Source organism: Schistocerca cancellata, chromosome 11, assembly GCF_023864275.1.
Source record: "Schistocerca cancellata isolate TAMUIC-IGC-003103 chromosome 11, iqSchCanc2.1, whole genome shotgun sequence".
In the NCBI taxonomy this organism is placed as follows: Eukaryota; Metazoa; Arthropoda; class Insecta; order Orthoptera; family Acrididae; genus Schistocerca; species Schistocerca cancellata.
This window is the reverse complement of record NC_064636.1, coordinates 58,976,870-58,992,495: the sequence shown is the minus strand read 5'-3', so window position 1 is coordinate 58,992,495 and position 15,626 is coordinate 58,976,870. Positions and strand designations below refer to the sequence as shown.

The 15,626-nt window shown below is 39.5% G+C and overlaps 1 protein-coding gene across 1 annotated transcript in view; it reads left to right on the top strand.

Annotated features, from left to right (window-relative positions):
- Positions 1-15,626, top strand: part of LOC126108670 (DEAD-box helicase Dbp80-like) — a 145,173-nt gene that overhangs the window by 90,112 nt on the left and 39,435 nt on the right. The window contains exon 6 of the mRNA XM_049913979.1: positions 3,177-3,354. Within this exon, the coding sequence (XP_049769936.1) occupies positions 3,177-3,354 (178 nt within the window). The remainder of the gene's footprint in view (positions 1-3,176; positions 3,355-15,626) is intronic.

Here is a 15,626-nt window from a genome sequence, read left to right as displayed (position 1 = left end):
CTTCATTTAATGCAGATCAGGTTTGCTTTAAATACAAACTTTCAAGAGCTGTGCTCGTTAGTTACCTTAGAGGTTGGATATGGGGAGTTGATGTTTGCCAAGAATATCTATAAGGCAACAGAGGTGTTATTTTCACCCCCCCCCCCCCCCCCCCAACACACACACACACACACACACACACACACACACACACACACACAGTTTGAATGAGCTCGTATAATAGGAATACGAGGAGCTGGATGTTACTTGTGCAATATTGCAGAAAGACTTTGCAGGAATGTAGCCACTATACATAGTTGCTGGCAATGGTTGTTGTGAGAATGTATGGTCACAAGAAAAGATTATGGATGGCCACACGGCACTAGCAAGAGGGAAGACCATCGTGTTCAGTGTATGGCTCTGGCATATTTGCACTGCATCTGCAGCAGCAATTTGAGCTGCAGTTGGCACCATTGTGACATAGTGAATATTACGAATCAGTTACTTCAACAACTACTCCGAGCCAGATGCGCAACAGTGTGCATTCCACCTACACCAAACCACTGCCATTTGCAGATTCAGTGGTGTCAAGCAAGAGCTCGTCGGAGGCCAGGTTGGACATGTGTTGTTTTTGTGGGGAAAGCTGGTTCTGGTTTGGTGCCAGTGATGGCCATGTGTGTGTTAGGAGGAGGCCAGTTTAGAGCCTGCAGCCAATCTGTGTGCTAGACACACTGTAGTTATGGTCAGGGGTGTGATTTTGTATGACAACAGCTAAGCACTCTCGTGGTTATCCCACGCATCCCGACTACAAATTTGTGTGTCAGTTTCGTGATTTTACCTGTCGTACTGCCGTTCTTGAACAGCATTCCGGGCAGCAATTTCCAACAGGATAATGCTCGTTCACATACCACTATCGTAACCCGACACGCTGTACAGTGTGTAGACATGTCGCATTGGCTTGCTTAATCACTAGATCTGTCTCCAGTTTGGCGCATGTGGAACATCTTCGGATGACAACTCCGTCATCCAGAACTAGTGTTAACTGTCCCTGTATTGCCTGACCAAGTGCAATAGGTGTGCAACTTCATCTCACAAACTGACACCTGGCACCCATGCAACACCGTGCATGCTCCTTTGCATGCTTGCATTCAACATTTTAGCAGTTACAGCAGTATTAATGTACCAGCATTTCACATTTGCAATGGCTTATCTGGTGCTTGCATTAACCTGTGATGTAGCAATGTTGATCACTTAAATATGTTACCTAGACAATTTATTCCCGAAATTTCAGTACTCTACATTAATTATCTTTTGGTGTTCAGATTTTTTTTTTCCATCAGTGTGTTGTTAGTAATAACAAGACATCCTAGTTTTGGACTGTGAATAACACTCCTCTGCTAATGAAGGTGTTTTGTTGTAACTGTACCTTTGGTATGTCTCCGACTTAGAATCCACCGTGGAGCAGCAAATTATTATTTCAGTACGAGATAAAGTTCTTAAATTGTCTGACTAGAATTCACTGTGGGGCAGTAAATTGTTATTTCAGTATGAGATATAATTGCTATACTGTCTTAGGGTTCAGAAATGCGTCAACTGATTAAATTTGTTATTGCATAAGAGCCAGTAAAAGTCAAAAGTTACTGAACATTGTCTTTATGTAATTTAGAAATAAAGGAGACAACTAGCTAAATAGCAGAAGCACGAGTTGTGAAGCAGGCAAAAAAGAATGGAAACTTCACTGGCTTTCAGGTGACTCTTTTAATGAGCTAGACCCCCCCCCCCCCAAACACACACACACACACACACACACACACACACACAAAAGCGAGCATACCTCACGCTCACGACTGCCATCTCGTGCAGCTTGGACTGTGTGCTTTCATTGTGCCTGTCTGAAACTTAGTGTCATCTTTATGTTAAGTAGCAATATATCTTTTCCTTATATTGTTAATATTACATTTTTAATTAGTAAGTTAATCAGTTGGTGCTATGTCATTTTGTACAGAAAAATTAGGGCATTAATAGTGTGTAATCAAAGTCCAGAGCCTGAGATTTTCAGTTAACAGTTGAGACAATAACCTGAATAGAAAAGTCCAGTCTAAATGAGAATTTGAGGTTTTTGTGTAAGTGCCACATGTCTTTAGGTAAATATATCGGAATTAAAATCTGCCTGTTATGAACAGTTTTTCTTAGGAACAAGATTACATACCAAGTTGAAATTTATGTCACTTACTAAGATCTATGGTCCCTTGGCCGTGTAAAACATTTAAACTTCAAAGTTAATGCAGTCAAACTGTATGGAGATTTATGCCACATATTTTGGTATTCGCAGGCCCCATCACAACCTAGAGGGTGCATCCCGTTGACTTAGAATCGTAAAATGTGTTGAGAAAAAGGTTTCACAGTAAAAGTAAAATAAAAATCTGAAAATTGATAAATTGTAATAATATTTCATAAAAAATAGAGCTTAATGCATTTATCATCTGTCAGAAGCATAATAAAAATATTAATGAGTGGAAATGTAAAATGTAAGGTATATTTGTTTTAGTAAGTAAATGAAAACATTTTACAAGGTCTTTTCTCTCTAGAGATATAAAAAGGAGTGGGGGACTTCAGTTTATATGTCGGGGCTAGTCTCATGAACTATTGTAGAGATTTTGATAAGCTGTTGGAATTCATGGGACTGATATATTGTCTCTCTCAATGTCATAAACAGGAAATGATGGTTGCAATTCTCGATTCCTGGGATGGATAAACTATCTGTATACATAATTAAGTTGGTTGGGAACCCTCGGTGTGCGAGTCCTACTTCCACTCGTCCAGTTTTTCTGTCTCTGCCAACTACTTAATTCTTCTCCTGTTTGGTGGGTTGTCTCCTTCACTCTGAAATTATTTTGAATCTTCTTCATGGAAACCTTCACTGTGAACTGTGAAATTTATTGAAACTGGAATCCAGCAACACTTAAACAGTGAACATTACAGCATAACTAGTGCAGACCTTTACAAATTGAGTTAGCTATTACAGTTAGTTGCGGTTATTGAACTTCATTTCCAGTGACTCAAAATTCAATTCTACTTCACGTGTCTGGAGAACATTAAGTTTGTAAATATTTTATACTGACTTGTCTGCAACTCTTTACTATTGCAGTAAGTGTGACCTGACTGTAGTGCAATTACAAACTGCCATCATTATTCAGTTCCCAGGGGCACCAAAATCACGGAGCACATAATCATCGGGACACCTGGCAAAGTGCTGGACTGGGGGGTGAAGTTCAAATTCTTCGACCTGGGCCTCATTTCGGTGTTCGTGTTGGACGAGGCGGACATCATGATCGCCACCCAGGGCCACCAGGACCAGAGCTTCCGGATACACAAGTGAGTGAGTGCCGCAGCTGTCGGGACTGCACGTCTGGTGGTGCGGCAAGAAGTGCAGAGAGAGGACAGTGGCATTTTCTGCCTGCCAAAATTGTATGTGCTGCAACGGCACGGGCTGTACTGTGAGCTTGTGCACTCGGGAAGTGCAAGACAGCTGGGTAGTGAGCTTTTGCCATATGGTCAGCAAAATAACTGGCATGGGCTGAACTAGAGAGGATGAAAAATGCAGACTGGCACAGCAGGAAAAAAAAATAAATAAATAAAAAAAATAAAAAAAAATAAAATCATCTGCCATTGTCTTTAAATTTAAAGATTGAAGATATTTTATGGGTGTAGCTTTTGTACGTATTTATGTGGGTCTAGATTTGTACAGAAGTAAAATGTGGCACCAAAAAGTAGGGGGAAGAAGAGAATAGAAGCTTTCGAAATGTGGTGCTACAGAGCAATGCTGGAGATTAGATGGATAGACTGAGAAACTAATGGGATACTGAAATCAAATGGGGAATAAAAAAATTTTTGGGACAACTTGATTGAAAGAAGGGATCTGTAAATAGGACATAGTCTGAGGTGTCAAGGAATTTTCAGTTTGGTAATAAAGGGAAATGGGGGGGGGGAAGGGGGTGGGGGGACGGGTGAGATAAAAATTGTAGGAGGAGACCACGGTTGACTACAATAAGCAGGTTCAAATGGTTGTAGAATGCTGTTATTATTCAGAGAAGGGGCCTCTTTGACAGGATTGAATAACTTGAGAGGTGCATCAAAACAGTCTTTCAACAGAAACCAATAACAATCTTCCAGGAGTGCTAGTTGTGCAAGGTTCGCAGAAGAGCTTCTGTGGAATTTGGAATGTAGGAGATGAGGTACTGGCAGAATTTAAGCTGTGATGGCGGATCGTGAGTCGTTCTTGGGTGGCTCAGATGGTAGAGCACTTGTCCGCGAAAGGCAAAGGTCCTGAGTTCGAGTCTCAGTTCGTCACACAGTTTTAATCTGCCAGGAAGTTTCATATCAGCACACACTCCACTGCAGAGTGAAAATCTCACTCTAATAACAATGTTGTATCCTGAACTGTGTGATAAAATTTGCCAAGTCGGGTAGTTAAAAAATAATATTGCCTTATTTCTTCAGTCTCAATGAGTTTCAAAGCTGAAACCCCATGATAAATCAGTCCTGTGCAACAAATACATAAACAGAGAATCTCAGTGTACAGGTACAAAACCCAAAACCTATTAAATAGAAGCAGCTTTCTATAGCATTTATTTGCTGTATGTTAAAGTTTGGTTGTTTGACACATTCTGAGTTTCGCCGTTGCATGAAGTAGTTATCTCAACATTAGTTCTGTCTGATAAGGAAACCATCAGACCCGTTACTCATTGATTTTGATGAGTTTTAGGTATGTTATAGAGGGACCTGCCCCAAATATCTGGCCAGTGGATTTTCGTTTGATGATGGCCCTTAGTTTCTGAGAAAATCAATGTTGTATTTTATGAATATTTCCTTTACCTGTCATGTTCAAATAAATGTAACAAAATGGCCAAAGTTTAGAGCTACCACACTGGCAGCAAGGGTTCAAATTGTGCCTGTGTACATACACTCTCCAGTCATACAGAATATCATTTAATAGCATTTATCATACAAAATTATTCAAAAATAGATATTTTTGCCATAATAATTTCATTAATAAATCAATCGTTACAGCATGCTTTCTTTAAATGTGTATTCCATTTATGGTTCATAGTTAAAATTCCAAATATTTTGTCAGTGTTTGGCATGTGCTGGGCATGACCTCACCTCGTTGTCTACCGTCCCTCACTGACACGACATATACTATTTAATCATATTCTCAATGATGAAATCGGAAAGACAATATACAGGCACAGTTTGAACCCTCACCACCAGCATGGTAGCTGTGAACCTTAACTGCTGTGCTGTGCTCACTTTATGAAAATCTGGCTAGTGGTGCAGGTATAGGAACTGTGCATAAAACCTCGACGTCGATATTCTAGGGTGAGGTAGCAGTAACTCCATCCCCTAATTTTGTGTAAAATTTGCTAGGTTGGTATATGGGGGAGGTCCCTCCACAAAATACCCAAGACTCATTAAAATCCGTCAGTTACAATCAGATCATCTCCTTGTGAATGAGACATCAGTGATAAAAGTTTACTGTTTTGTGCAGTTGTGTTATTGTTTGTTCCTTCCTGACAGTTTCACAGCCTTCAGTTTAATTTTATCTGTTTCATTCCTCTGATGTGACCTTCAAACTAGAGGGCATTCCACACTTGGTCTGCAAAGTGTTATGTATGTTAGTTACAGGAGCACACTGGACAAATAGTGAGTCACCGCAGGAAATATAATGATAATACAATGTAACATCGCCAACAGCATTGGTAATGGCTTGAGATGGGTGAGGAGACATGTCTCAGGGTTTCTTCAGGCCTGCAATATCCTGCTGAAGTCATTAATTAATGATCAGATTGCATGTAGATACCATACTGCGGCGATGTTAGTTGCCGTGTTTCACCCACAGTTCCAAGTAATTCCAGATATGTTTTATAGGCATAACATAGAGTGATTTAGTGGGCTGTTCGAGGTGTGATAGGGTGCTTGAGTATTTGTCAAATGGGGAATGTGCATGTGTGCAGCCCTGTGGAAACAGCTGTTGCCTTACTCAAATAACTTCCAGGAATGCAGCCAGGTGATGTTGTCAACAACCACTGATATTTCAACAGCAGCTCACCCTGCCATTTTCAAGGCATAACTGCAGCAAGTATACGCTGTACAAGGTAATTTTAAACCTCACTGTCATAAACCAAAGATAAACGGTGTCTGAAGTACTGCCAGTGAAGTTAATAATCAGCGGGTGAGATAGCTGTAACACCACCCCCCATTTTGCGACAAGAGGGAGAGCAGGATTCCATGCAGAATATAAACAAAAACCGCCATCTCTGTTTGTAAGGTTATTTGCTAATTTAATTTCAGCTTTTTCCTTAATAACACCATCCCATTAGCTGGAAGTATGCGACAGAATCTCTGTGTTGCTATATTCCATAGGGTGACCCGTGCCAAGACAATTTTCTGCATTGGTGGATTTGCTCAGCTGTTGTAAGCGTGTGTGCCACTTACACTCAGTACACTGGCCCTCCACAGTCCTGATACCTAACCTATATATGACATGGCACAACTGCAAGGAATAAAGCAGACACCTACCTGATGAAAGCCAAGATCATCCATTACTGAACCTAAAAGGACCCTGGTCTTTGACGGTGGCCAAAAAAACACATTTAACTCAAATTTCCGCAAAATTCGAGCTATCGTGTTTGAAATGCTCCCTGCATAAAGTGAAAAGACATAGACTTTGGTGGCTGAAAGGTGACATCAAGATGGGTAACTCAGCCTGACAAACTCTCAGGATCTGAAATGATTTGGGCCCTTTACAAAGTACGGTACCCCTTTCGTGCTGGGCCAGATGGTGGCAGCTGTGAGCCTGTAGATAAGTCAGTGTGAGAAGGCTTCTAATAAACTGAATGTCCCAACAAAGCATCTACCTTCGTCCTGACCAGCACATCGAGGAAGGGGAAGGGTAAGGGAATTCAGCCATCCTTTTTCGCCTCCATTGTGAAACAAATATTCAGATGGTTTGAATTCAGGTGTTCTAAAATGTCATTCAAATTCTCAGTGCTGTGAGGTTGGACAGCAAAAGTATCGTCTACATATCTGGAGATAAAAAGTCCACAACATACACAGATGAGCCAAAACACTATGACCACCCGCTTAATAGCTTGTTTGTCCATCTTTAAAATTAAATACGTCACTGAAGATTAAGGACTCTCATGTGTATGTTGGAGTGCCTATCAGAATATTTCTGTGCTGCACAAGTTAGCTCTGTATTTAGCCATATTTGTAATTTTTTCTTTAGGAATGGTCAGTTTCCTGAACAATTAAAGTACTCAGTATAAAGCTGCTTTTATAAAAAGGGAGAAAGGAATAATGTAGATAATTTTAGACCTGTTTCTAGGCCATCAGTGTTTGCTAATGCTGATGGAAAGGCTATGTATGGAAGAATAATTCATCATTTTACATCACACAATTTGCTATCAGATGTAGAGTTCGGCTATAGAAGTCATTTAACAGCTGAAAATGCTATATTCTCTTTTCTCTCTGTAGTAGTAGATGGGTTAAACAAAAGGTTTCAAATGCTGGGCATAATTTTTGATTTACCTAAGGTGTTTATGTTGATCACAAAATATTGCTCCAGAAGTTCGACCATTACGGAATACAGGCAGTAGCTCACAATTGGTTCACCTCTTACTTTAGCAACAGACAGCAAAAGGTCATTATTCACAATGTTGAGAATGGCTGTGATGTGGGGTCTGAGTGGGGTACAGTCAAGTGGGTGGGTGGGGGCGGGTGCCTCAGGGATCAGCATTGGGGCCACTCATTTATATAAATGATACACACTCTAGTACTATGGGTAACTCTAAAATATTTCTGCTTGCTGATGACACTAGCTTGGTAGTAAAGGATGTTGTGTGCAACATTGGCTCAGTTTTAAACAGTGCAGTTCGTGGCCTAAGTTCATGGCTTGTAGAAAATAAACTAATGCTACATCACAGTTAAGACTCAGTTTTCATGGCTTCTAACACACAGTTCAACAAAACCTGACATTTTAATTCCACAGAATTGGCACATTATAAGTGAAACTGAACAGTTCAAATTTCTGGTTGTTCAAATAGATAGTAACCTGTTGTGGAAAGCCCACATTCAGGACCTTGTTCAAAGACTTAATGCTGCCATTTTTACTATTCAGAAGGTATCTGAAGTGATTTTTTTTGTGTGTGTGTGTGTGTGTGTGTGTGTGTGTGTGTGTCCATCCACCGGGTTAGCTGAGAGCGCTAATGCGCTGCTTCCTGGACTCGGGTAGGCATGCTGGCCCCAGATCGAATCCGCCTGTCGGATTAATGACGAAGGCCAGTGTGCTGGCCAGTCTGGATGTGGTTTTTAGGTAGTTTTCCACATGCCACTAGGTGAATACCAGGCTGGTCCCCACGTCCCGCCTCAGTTATGTGACTTGGAGACATTTGAAAAACGATCACACTATTTCATGCACCTGTTTTCAAGAAGCTACCATTCAAGTTCAAAAATCCTAGCAGTAATCCACGCACTTTCAAATCGAAACTGAAGAGTTTCCTCACGAGTCGCTCCTCCTATTCCTTTGAGGACGTCCTTGAAAAATTAAGCTTATTCTTGTTGTATTGTTGATAATGTTTACTTAAACTTATGATTTGAGTTTTTTTGGGTTCATAAACTTTTATTTTTATCCGTTATTACTTTTATGTTGTAATTTCATGCACTGATATGTTCCATAACCTTGGAGATTTGATCCTCAATTTGGTCCTACAGAACTTGACATGTAAATAAAAAATAAAAAAAACTAATTCTGTGTATCAGGAATCTGACAGTTTGCCGTAGGTTTGTGTCTATGCACAGGTCATGTAACTCGTATAAATAATTGGTCGCTGATATGCATATGCGGTGATGGCGCCAGATGGGTTCCGTAGGATTTACATTGGGCAAATTTGCTCGCAGGGAAATCAACGTGAGTTCGCTATAACGCTCCTCAAAACACTGTAGCACAGTTCTGGCATGGAGACGTGGTCAGTTATATGCCGAAAGCTGAAATCACCATCAGGGAAGACACCAATCATGAAGGGATGCAAGTGGTTCGCAGCTGTCTTGTGTGTCTTCAGTTACTACCACAGGTCCCATGAAAGCGCAGGAGAATGTCTCCCACAGCATAAAACTGCTCTCACCAACCTGTGTGTATGTTGTGCTGCACAGTCCGAGCCACTGTTCACTTCGATTATAGCATTTGTGGGGACTGCTATTGACCTCGTGTAGCAAAAATGTGATTCACAAGAATGGGCGAAACATTTCCATTGATCGACAGTCAAATCCTGATAATCTTGCGCCCACTAAAATCGTAATGGACGATGTCGTCGGGTCGATGTGGGAACACGTAAAGGTGGTTTGCTGTGGAGCTCCACATTAGACAGTGTACGATGAATGCTGCACTGTGAAATGCTTGTTCGTGCACCAGCGTTGTGGTCTTTTGGCAAAGGTGCCCCATATCACCATCCATCATACTTTACAGAGCAGACAAGCCTCCGAACCCCATTAGCACCTAGTGGTAGATGCTCATGACAGTAGCACGTGAACATTTGACTAACTTTGCTGTTTTTGAGATACTCATCTGTGGGCCCTGCATAATAATAATCTGCCCATTGTCAAAGTCGCTTATCTCAATGGATTTTCCCATTTGCTGCCCATATCTCGTCTAGGACAATCCTCTGTTTGTGTCTGCGTTGTGTACGTATTTTTGTTACTGCATCACGTGCCCGAATGGTGATCAGGTGGCATCAGACATCATAGTGGGCAGTGGTCCTAATGTTTTGGCTTATCAGTGTACTTGCCATGAAAATGTAGAAGGAAGAGAGATACTTGATCATTGAGAATGTTGAAATTTGTGTTTGTAGCAAACCTAAATGGCCCAGTCATGGTGCAAGGAGCACCCCCGAAGCTTCACAGAACCACGTGCAGCCTGAACTACATCCACTACTGACTGGGGTTTAAATGCCGTAGGGGCCATCAGAGAACTCGATACCTCGTATCGTCTGAAAAGATTTAAAATTATGACTCGTTGGGCTACACTATGTGTCTGTCAGTTAGTGTACAGTTCCTATGTTGTTCGACCCTGTATGTGTGTGCTGTTGTTAGCAATGGCCTTTTGCAAAGTACCCAACTCCAAATCTCCGGTGGGTGCAGTTGCCTTTTCAGTGTTTGCTTAGAAACTGGTAGAGATGTACTTGCTGCATTCACTGGCAGCAACAATTCTTGTCAGGTTTGAAACCAATTGCCATTTACAAGATGTAACGTGTCTGTGATGCCTGCCAATTAGTACCAGCTGGTTACAATTAAAATGCAGCTAGTCACTTAGGTGTAGTGTGGGCTGAAAAACCCTCACTCTCCCAATTTTGGCTACCAGAGGGTGTATATGCACTGAGACAGCTGGGAAATCCGAGAAAAACCTGAGAATTTTTTTTCATCCGGGAGAAAATTGGAAAAATCCAGGGATTTTTCAGAATTCGGGAAATTGTTCATAGTTTTAATTTTCAGTTAATTTTTTAAATGTTGACTGGTAAGAACTGATACTCTTACAAAGAATACTACTGTATCCTGCTACTGCAGAATAATACTGCTGCAATAAAACATAAACGAGAGACAAAACCAAAATAAGATTTTAGTTGCAACTGAAATGCACTTTTTACAACGACAAAACACTGTGCACACACAAGCGACTGCCATCAGTGAAATGTGTTGAAGGCCTGTCAGATATAAGTGAGTCTCATATCCAGTTTTCATTATGGGCATACCTGCAAATTACCGTAAGTCTAAGCCAAACAAGCATTACTTTTCTTCCTACAAAGAAGAATGTTAAACTTGTTTGCTTCAAATACGTACACTGTTCATTTATCATGATTGTTATGTTTACAAAGACAGTTTTCTGGATATGATTGTACATATTTAGTTGTAACATTACTGCACTACTGTATTATTCAGTGTAAATTTTTCTTCAGAAAAAATAATTTTCGCTAAAAAGTAAACTAACCTCAGCTAATCAAAAGTAAATGTTACTCTTAAGTATCCCTATCTTTGACTGATGACCATAGATGTTAAGTCACATAGTGCTCAGAGCCATTTTGTCCCTATCTTTACCCAGTTCAAACTACAGGCATCTGTCATTATAAGGCACTTCAGACACACATTCACTCAAGCCAGTTACTGCTAAAAAAAATTTCTCTTTTCTATGTAAGTTCTTTGTTTCTGCTCTTAAATTTTTTACTAGTTTCTGAAATACAAGTAGGTACATTTCTGAACTTTTAGAAAATATTAAATAATATATACAAACACTCAGAATGAAAAAATCACTGAAAATATTTACAGTAACTCCTCAGTTTGCAGTTGTCGTAATGTATACAACATGTGTTCATCTTCATTTATGTACAAAATTTCTTGGCTTTGTACATTGTTGACCATAACGGCGCTGCCTCTGTTCTGAAACTTATACGTAAACAAGTATAGTTACATTTCATGACACTTACATATTACATTATCTTATTCTACAAAACTTTCACGTGTTCTCCTCACTGATTCCTCATCCACTGTTCAGTATGTTCATACAGTCTTTAGTACTGAAATGCATTCAAAAATGGTTTGGTAATAACTCTTACATCCTACAACACACTATGTACACTATATACCCACAAGATAGTTAAGGAAGAACAGACGATAGCAAAATTTCTGAATGAAGGAGAGAGGTTGACAGTATGAAAACTAAAATGAAATATTGCCAACAACTCAGGATGCCTGGTGTTTGCCAAACACCTGATGTAGCAAAGAATGTGTGTCTCCTGAGGCCAGTTAGTTACTACTGTCACCATCCTCTTTCTGTATATACTTCCTTAGGTCAATGTTGTTGCATAGTCGTAACAGTTTGTGGGTCTTACAATACTATAGCGTATAGGCCTTCACTTGAGGCTTGTTCACTATTATGAAGGAACTCAGACATTCGTCTGTGAATTTCTTGGTTTCCACAGATAGTTTTTTTTTTACTTTTCCATGATTGTAACCAGTACCAAGTCTCCAATCTGAAAACTTGTGGGAGGGGCCATAGTATCATGTCTTCTGTTTCTATGCAAAGCCTTCTTTCTATTTTGCTATTTTCTTTTTGTGCTCCATAGCCACTTCTGTTAGTTTAGGGAATTCCAACTGCTAGTTGAAATTAACACATCATCCATAAACACAGTTATTCGCTTCAACAGTTCATCACCTAATACTTAGGACATCACCCTGATGAAAGGACAAACCCTGATATTCAAACCAAAGGGAACTACTTTACATTGGTAACATTGTCCGTCAAATAGAAAGGATTTGTACTTCTGCCATTATATCCATAGAGGTGAAAAATTTCATGCCGTTAAATTTCTGTAATAGTTCATCTATATTTTTGGGCTCATAACTTTATTTTCTTCAAAGCTCTTGCATCCAGAACAAGCCTAATAGGTCTTTTTTGGGGACCATAACTAATAGATTATTATATACACTAATGCCCCTTTTGGTTATGCTCCATTTAAGCATTTTCTGAAGCATTTCCCTTATTGCTTCTTTATGCAACTCCACAATCACAGTGTGGTTTTTTTTTAAAGTGTGCATCATTTTTTACTGTTAGATAACATTGGTAATCTGTGACTAGTCATGGCCGGTCCAAAAATGCGACCTGGTGTTTACTTACAACCCGTTTCATCTCATTTTTCTGCATTTCTGTCAAATTCGATAACTCCACTACCTTTTCTTCCATTCGGACCCTGATGTTTCTTATTTCATCAGGACCTATTTCCTCCCTTTCTCCATACTCATTGTATCCCACAATATCCTCCTTTTTCCTGCAGCAATGTATAGGTACACCACATTGCTCACCTGCTGGAGACTGCTTTCTTCCTGCAGATGGCAGTCAGCCACTTCCTATGTACAGTAATGACAGCTTCATGATTCCCAAAATCTATCTTCCCTTTGTATTTTTGCAGAAAATGTGCCCCAAGCAACATCTCCACAATGAACCTGAAAATTATCAGGAAATTCTGGTACAATTACTCACACTGAATCTTTGTAGGTAACATGACCTCATGAGTTACTGCTTTCTTACTTTTACCTGTGCTGCTACAATTTTTATTGTTGAGGAGGGCATAATAACTATTTCTTTCCAATTGGCAATAGCATCTACAAAAATTTTTGACACTGCACGTTCATCTGAACCACTATCAGTTAAGAAAGGAACTTTTTCACCAAAAACTGTAACCTCTGTTATCAGTCCACCTGATGATTCTTCAACAGTTCCAGGATCTGGTTCTTCCAGTAAATCCCGCACTACCTCATGTCTGTTGAATCCTATTCCTTCTGCGGAAATAACACACACATTTAGAGGACTACTTCTTTTTTAATTGTGGCAGCTTTAATTAATTTGTTTACTAGTGACAAATCAAAACATTTCTTGAAACATTAACCTTCTCTAATCCTCTCAGATTCTGCAACACTTCCTTTTATGTTGTCAGAATTTTCAAAAAACCCCAACTTTATCTACTTCTGTTGCTGCATCACTATCTGATGAGCTTTCTTCCACTCTGCGGACACCTTCTTTGACATTTGAAACTGGTCCATCACTATCAGACAGAATCTCCTCCCTTTCCTGAGGTAGGTTTATAGTACTTGTACCACTAATGTGTTGTTTAATTGGTTGCTGGCTTACAAAGGGCTTTGCTAGTGGATTTAACCTATTTCTGGAAGTCTGCAAATGCTAGCTTCCTTACAGATTGCTGCTAGTTTTCCTCATTGCCTACTCTTCCATTAGCCATAGCATTCCATTAATTTGGCTGTCTGGGATGCTGTTCTGCTGTCTCAAGTGATTGCTGATTTTGATAACTGTCATTCATGTACCCATAATTTCTACATCCAGTGAAACCCCCCTTGTCCTCTGGACATTCCTCTCTGATGTTAGATCTTTGCGCACCTTTTTACTTGCACTTCACTTTTGCCTAGTTGGAGTCCTATAATCTCTGTTATTATTTTCCTCTTCTTTCCAAAGATTCTTTACCCTTTTCAAGTATAAAATGAGCTTGTTAATGTCGCCTCTGGGTGCAGAAATTACTTTCTTTCACCAGTACAAAGGTGATTCGTTTTCTAATCCCATTATAATTTGTTCTGTTTCTAACTTTGTAGCCATGTAATACAAAATAGTTACCACTTCCTGACAAACCTCATAATAGTATATTTCTTTGAGTTAAACTTTCACCTGACCAAAAGCTGTTTAATACTTCCATCTGTTCTCTCTTCCCTCAGTATTCCCCAAAGAAAGTCTAAAACTTTCCATGCTGTCATCCTTGTCTACCATAAGATTAGATAACACAAATCCTATCTTCTCTTTGTCATTCCATGACCTAGGTAACACATCTTCAAAATCACTCCAGAATGCTTTGGGATGCACAATCTTGTTGGGATCAGAGCTCAGAAACTATCTATGGTTAACAAAGGCAGTTTGAGGACTCTGCAACACCATTTATCATTACATGACCACTACTGTCAGTAATTTTCTGTTCTACATTTGTTAGTCTAATGTCATTCTAGGTTATCAGTTACTACTGTACTAAATTGTGACCAGTTAGCTTCTAAATAATTTATTCATGCACACACATGCCCTCCTAACAGTTTACTTTTGTCACTTTCCTCCTCAATTTTATAGCCAGAATTTATGATCCTCATCACTGTTTATCAACATGATCTACTTGAGCATGTACTTTATTCAAGTCAGCACTTGACTGTTCACCTAGATGTTCATTACCTTCAGTAACTTGCTTTATATGGGTAGTTAGCTCACCTTTTACTGTGACAATATAATTCTTACGTTCTTGTTTCGCATGGCATATTTGCCCTCTCACGCTTTCGTTAAGTTGTGATAACTCATTTTTTACAGAATCACTTAAGCCCAAAATTCTGTGATCAATTTCCTACAGAATTTCCTCTTTAAAATTTTTCAATTTATTATCAGACTGTTCTTACTGTTCTATAAATTACTGATTAATTTCAGAAACTAATCCACTTATTTTACTATTTGTTTAATTACCCAGCCCACTTATTTTACTATCCACATCAGACCGAAGTTCATTTGTTTTTGTATTCATTCCCTTCATTGTACTGCCAATACCCCATTGTTTTGGAACATTGTTGCAATGCTAACTTTCTGCTCACAAGCCTCAAATGCTGGCTCTATTTTCACTTCAGTGACAGTAAATGGTACTAATTTAACATTCAGACCAGGTGTCTGTTCCCTACTTATTTCTTGACTTGCAGTACTTACATTTTTCTCGTCAATTTCAAATCCTGTCCCTTTTATTACTTCCTTCATAAAACCTGGTGCTAACTTAACATTAGCTTCCACCTTGTTTTGCTCATTAATTGACCCATAAGTATCGGATGAATTTTGATAACCACCGTCTTCAATTTGACACACATTAAAAGTAAATCTATCCACACACACACACACACACACACACACACACACACACACACACACACACACACACACACACACACCAAAGGAAGAAAAACACTACTTAGCTTTTTCTCCGCATTGTCAGTACACAGAGATGCTACTGTGAGTCAGTCTG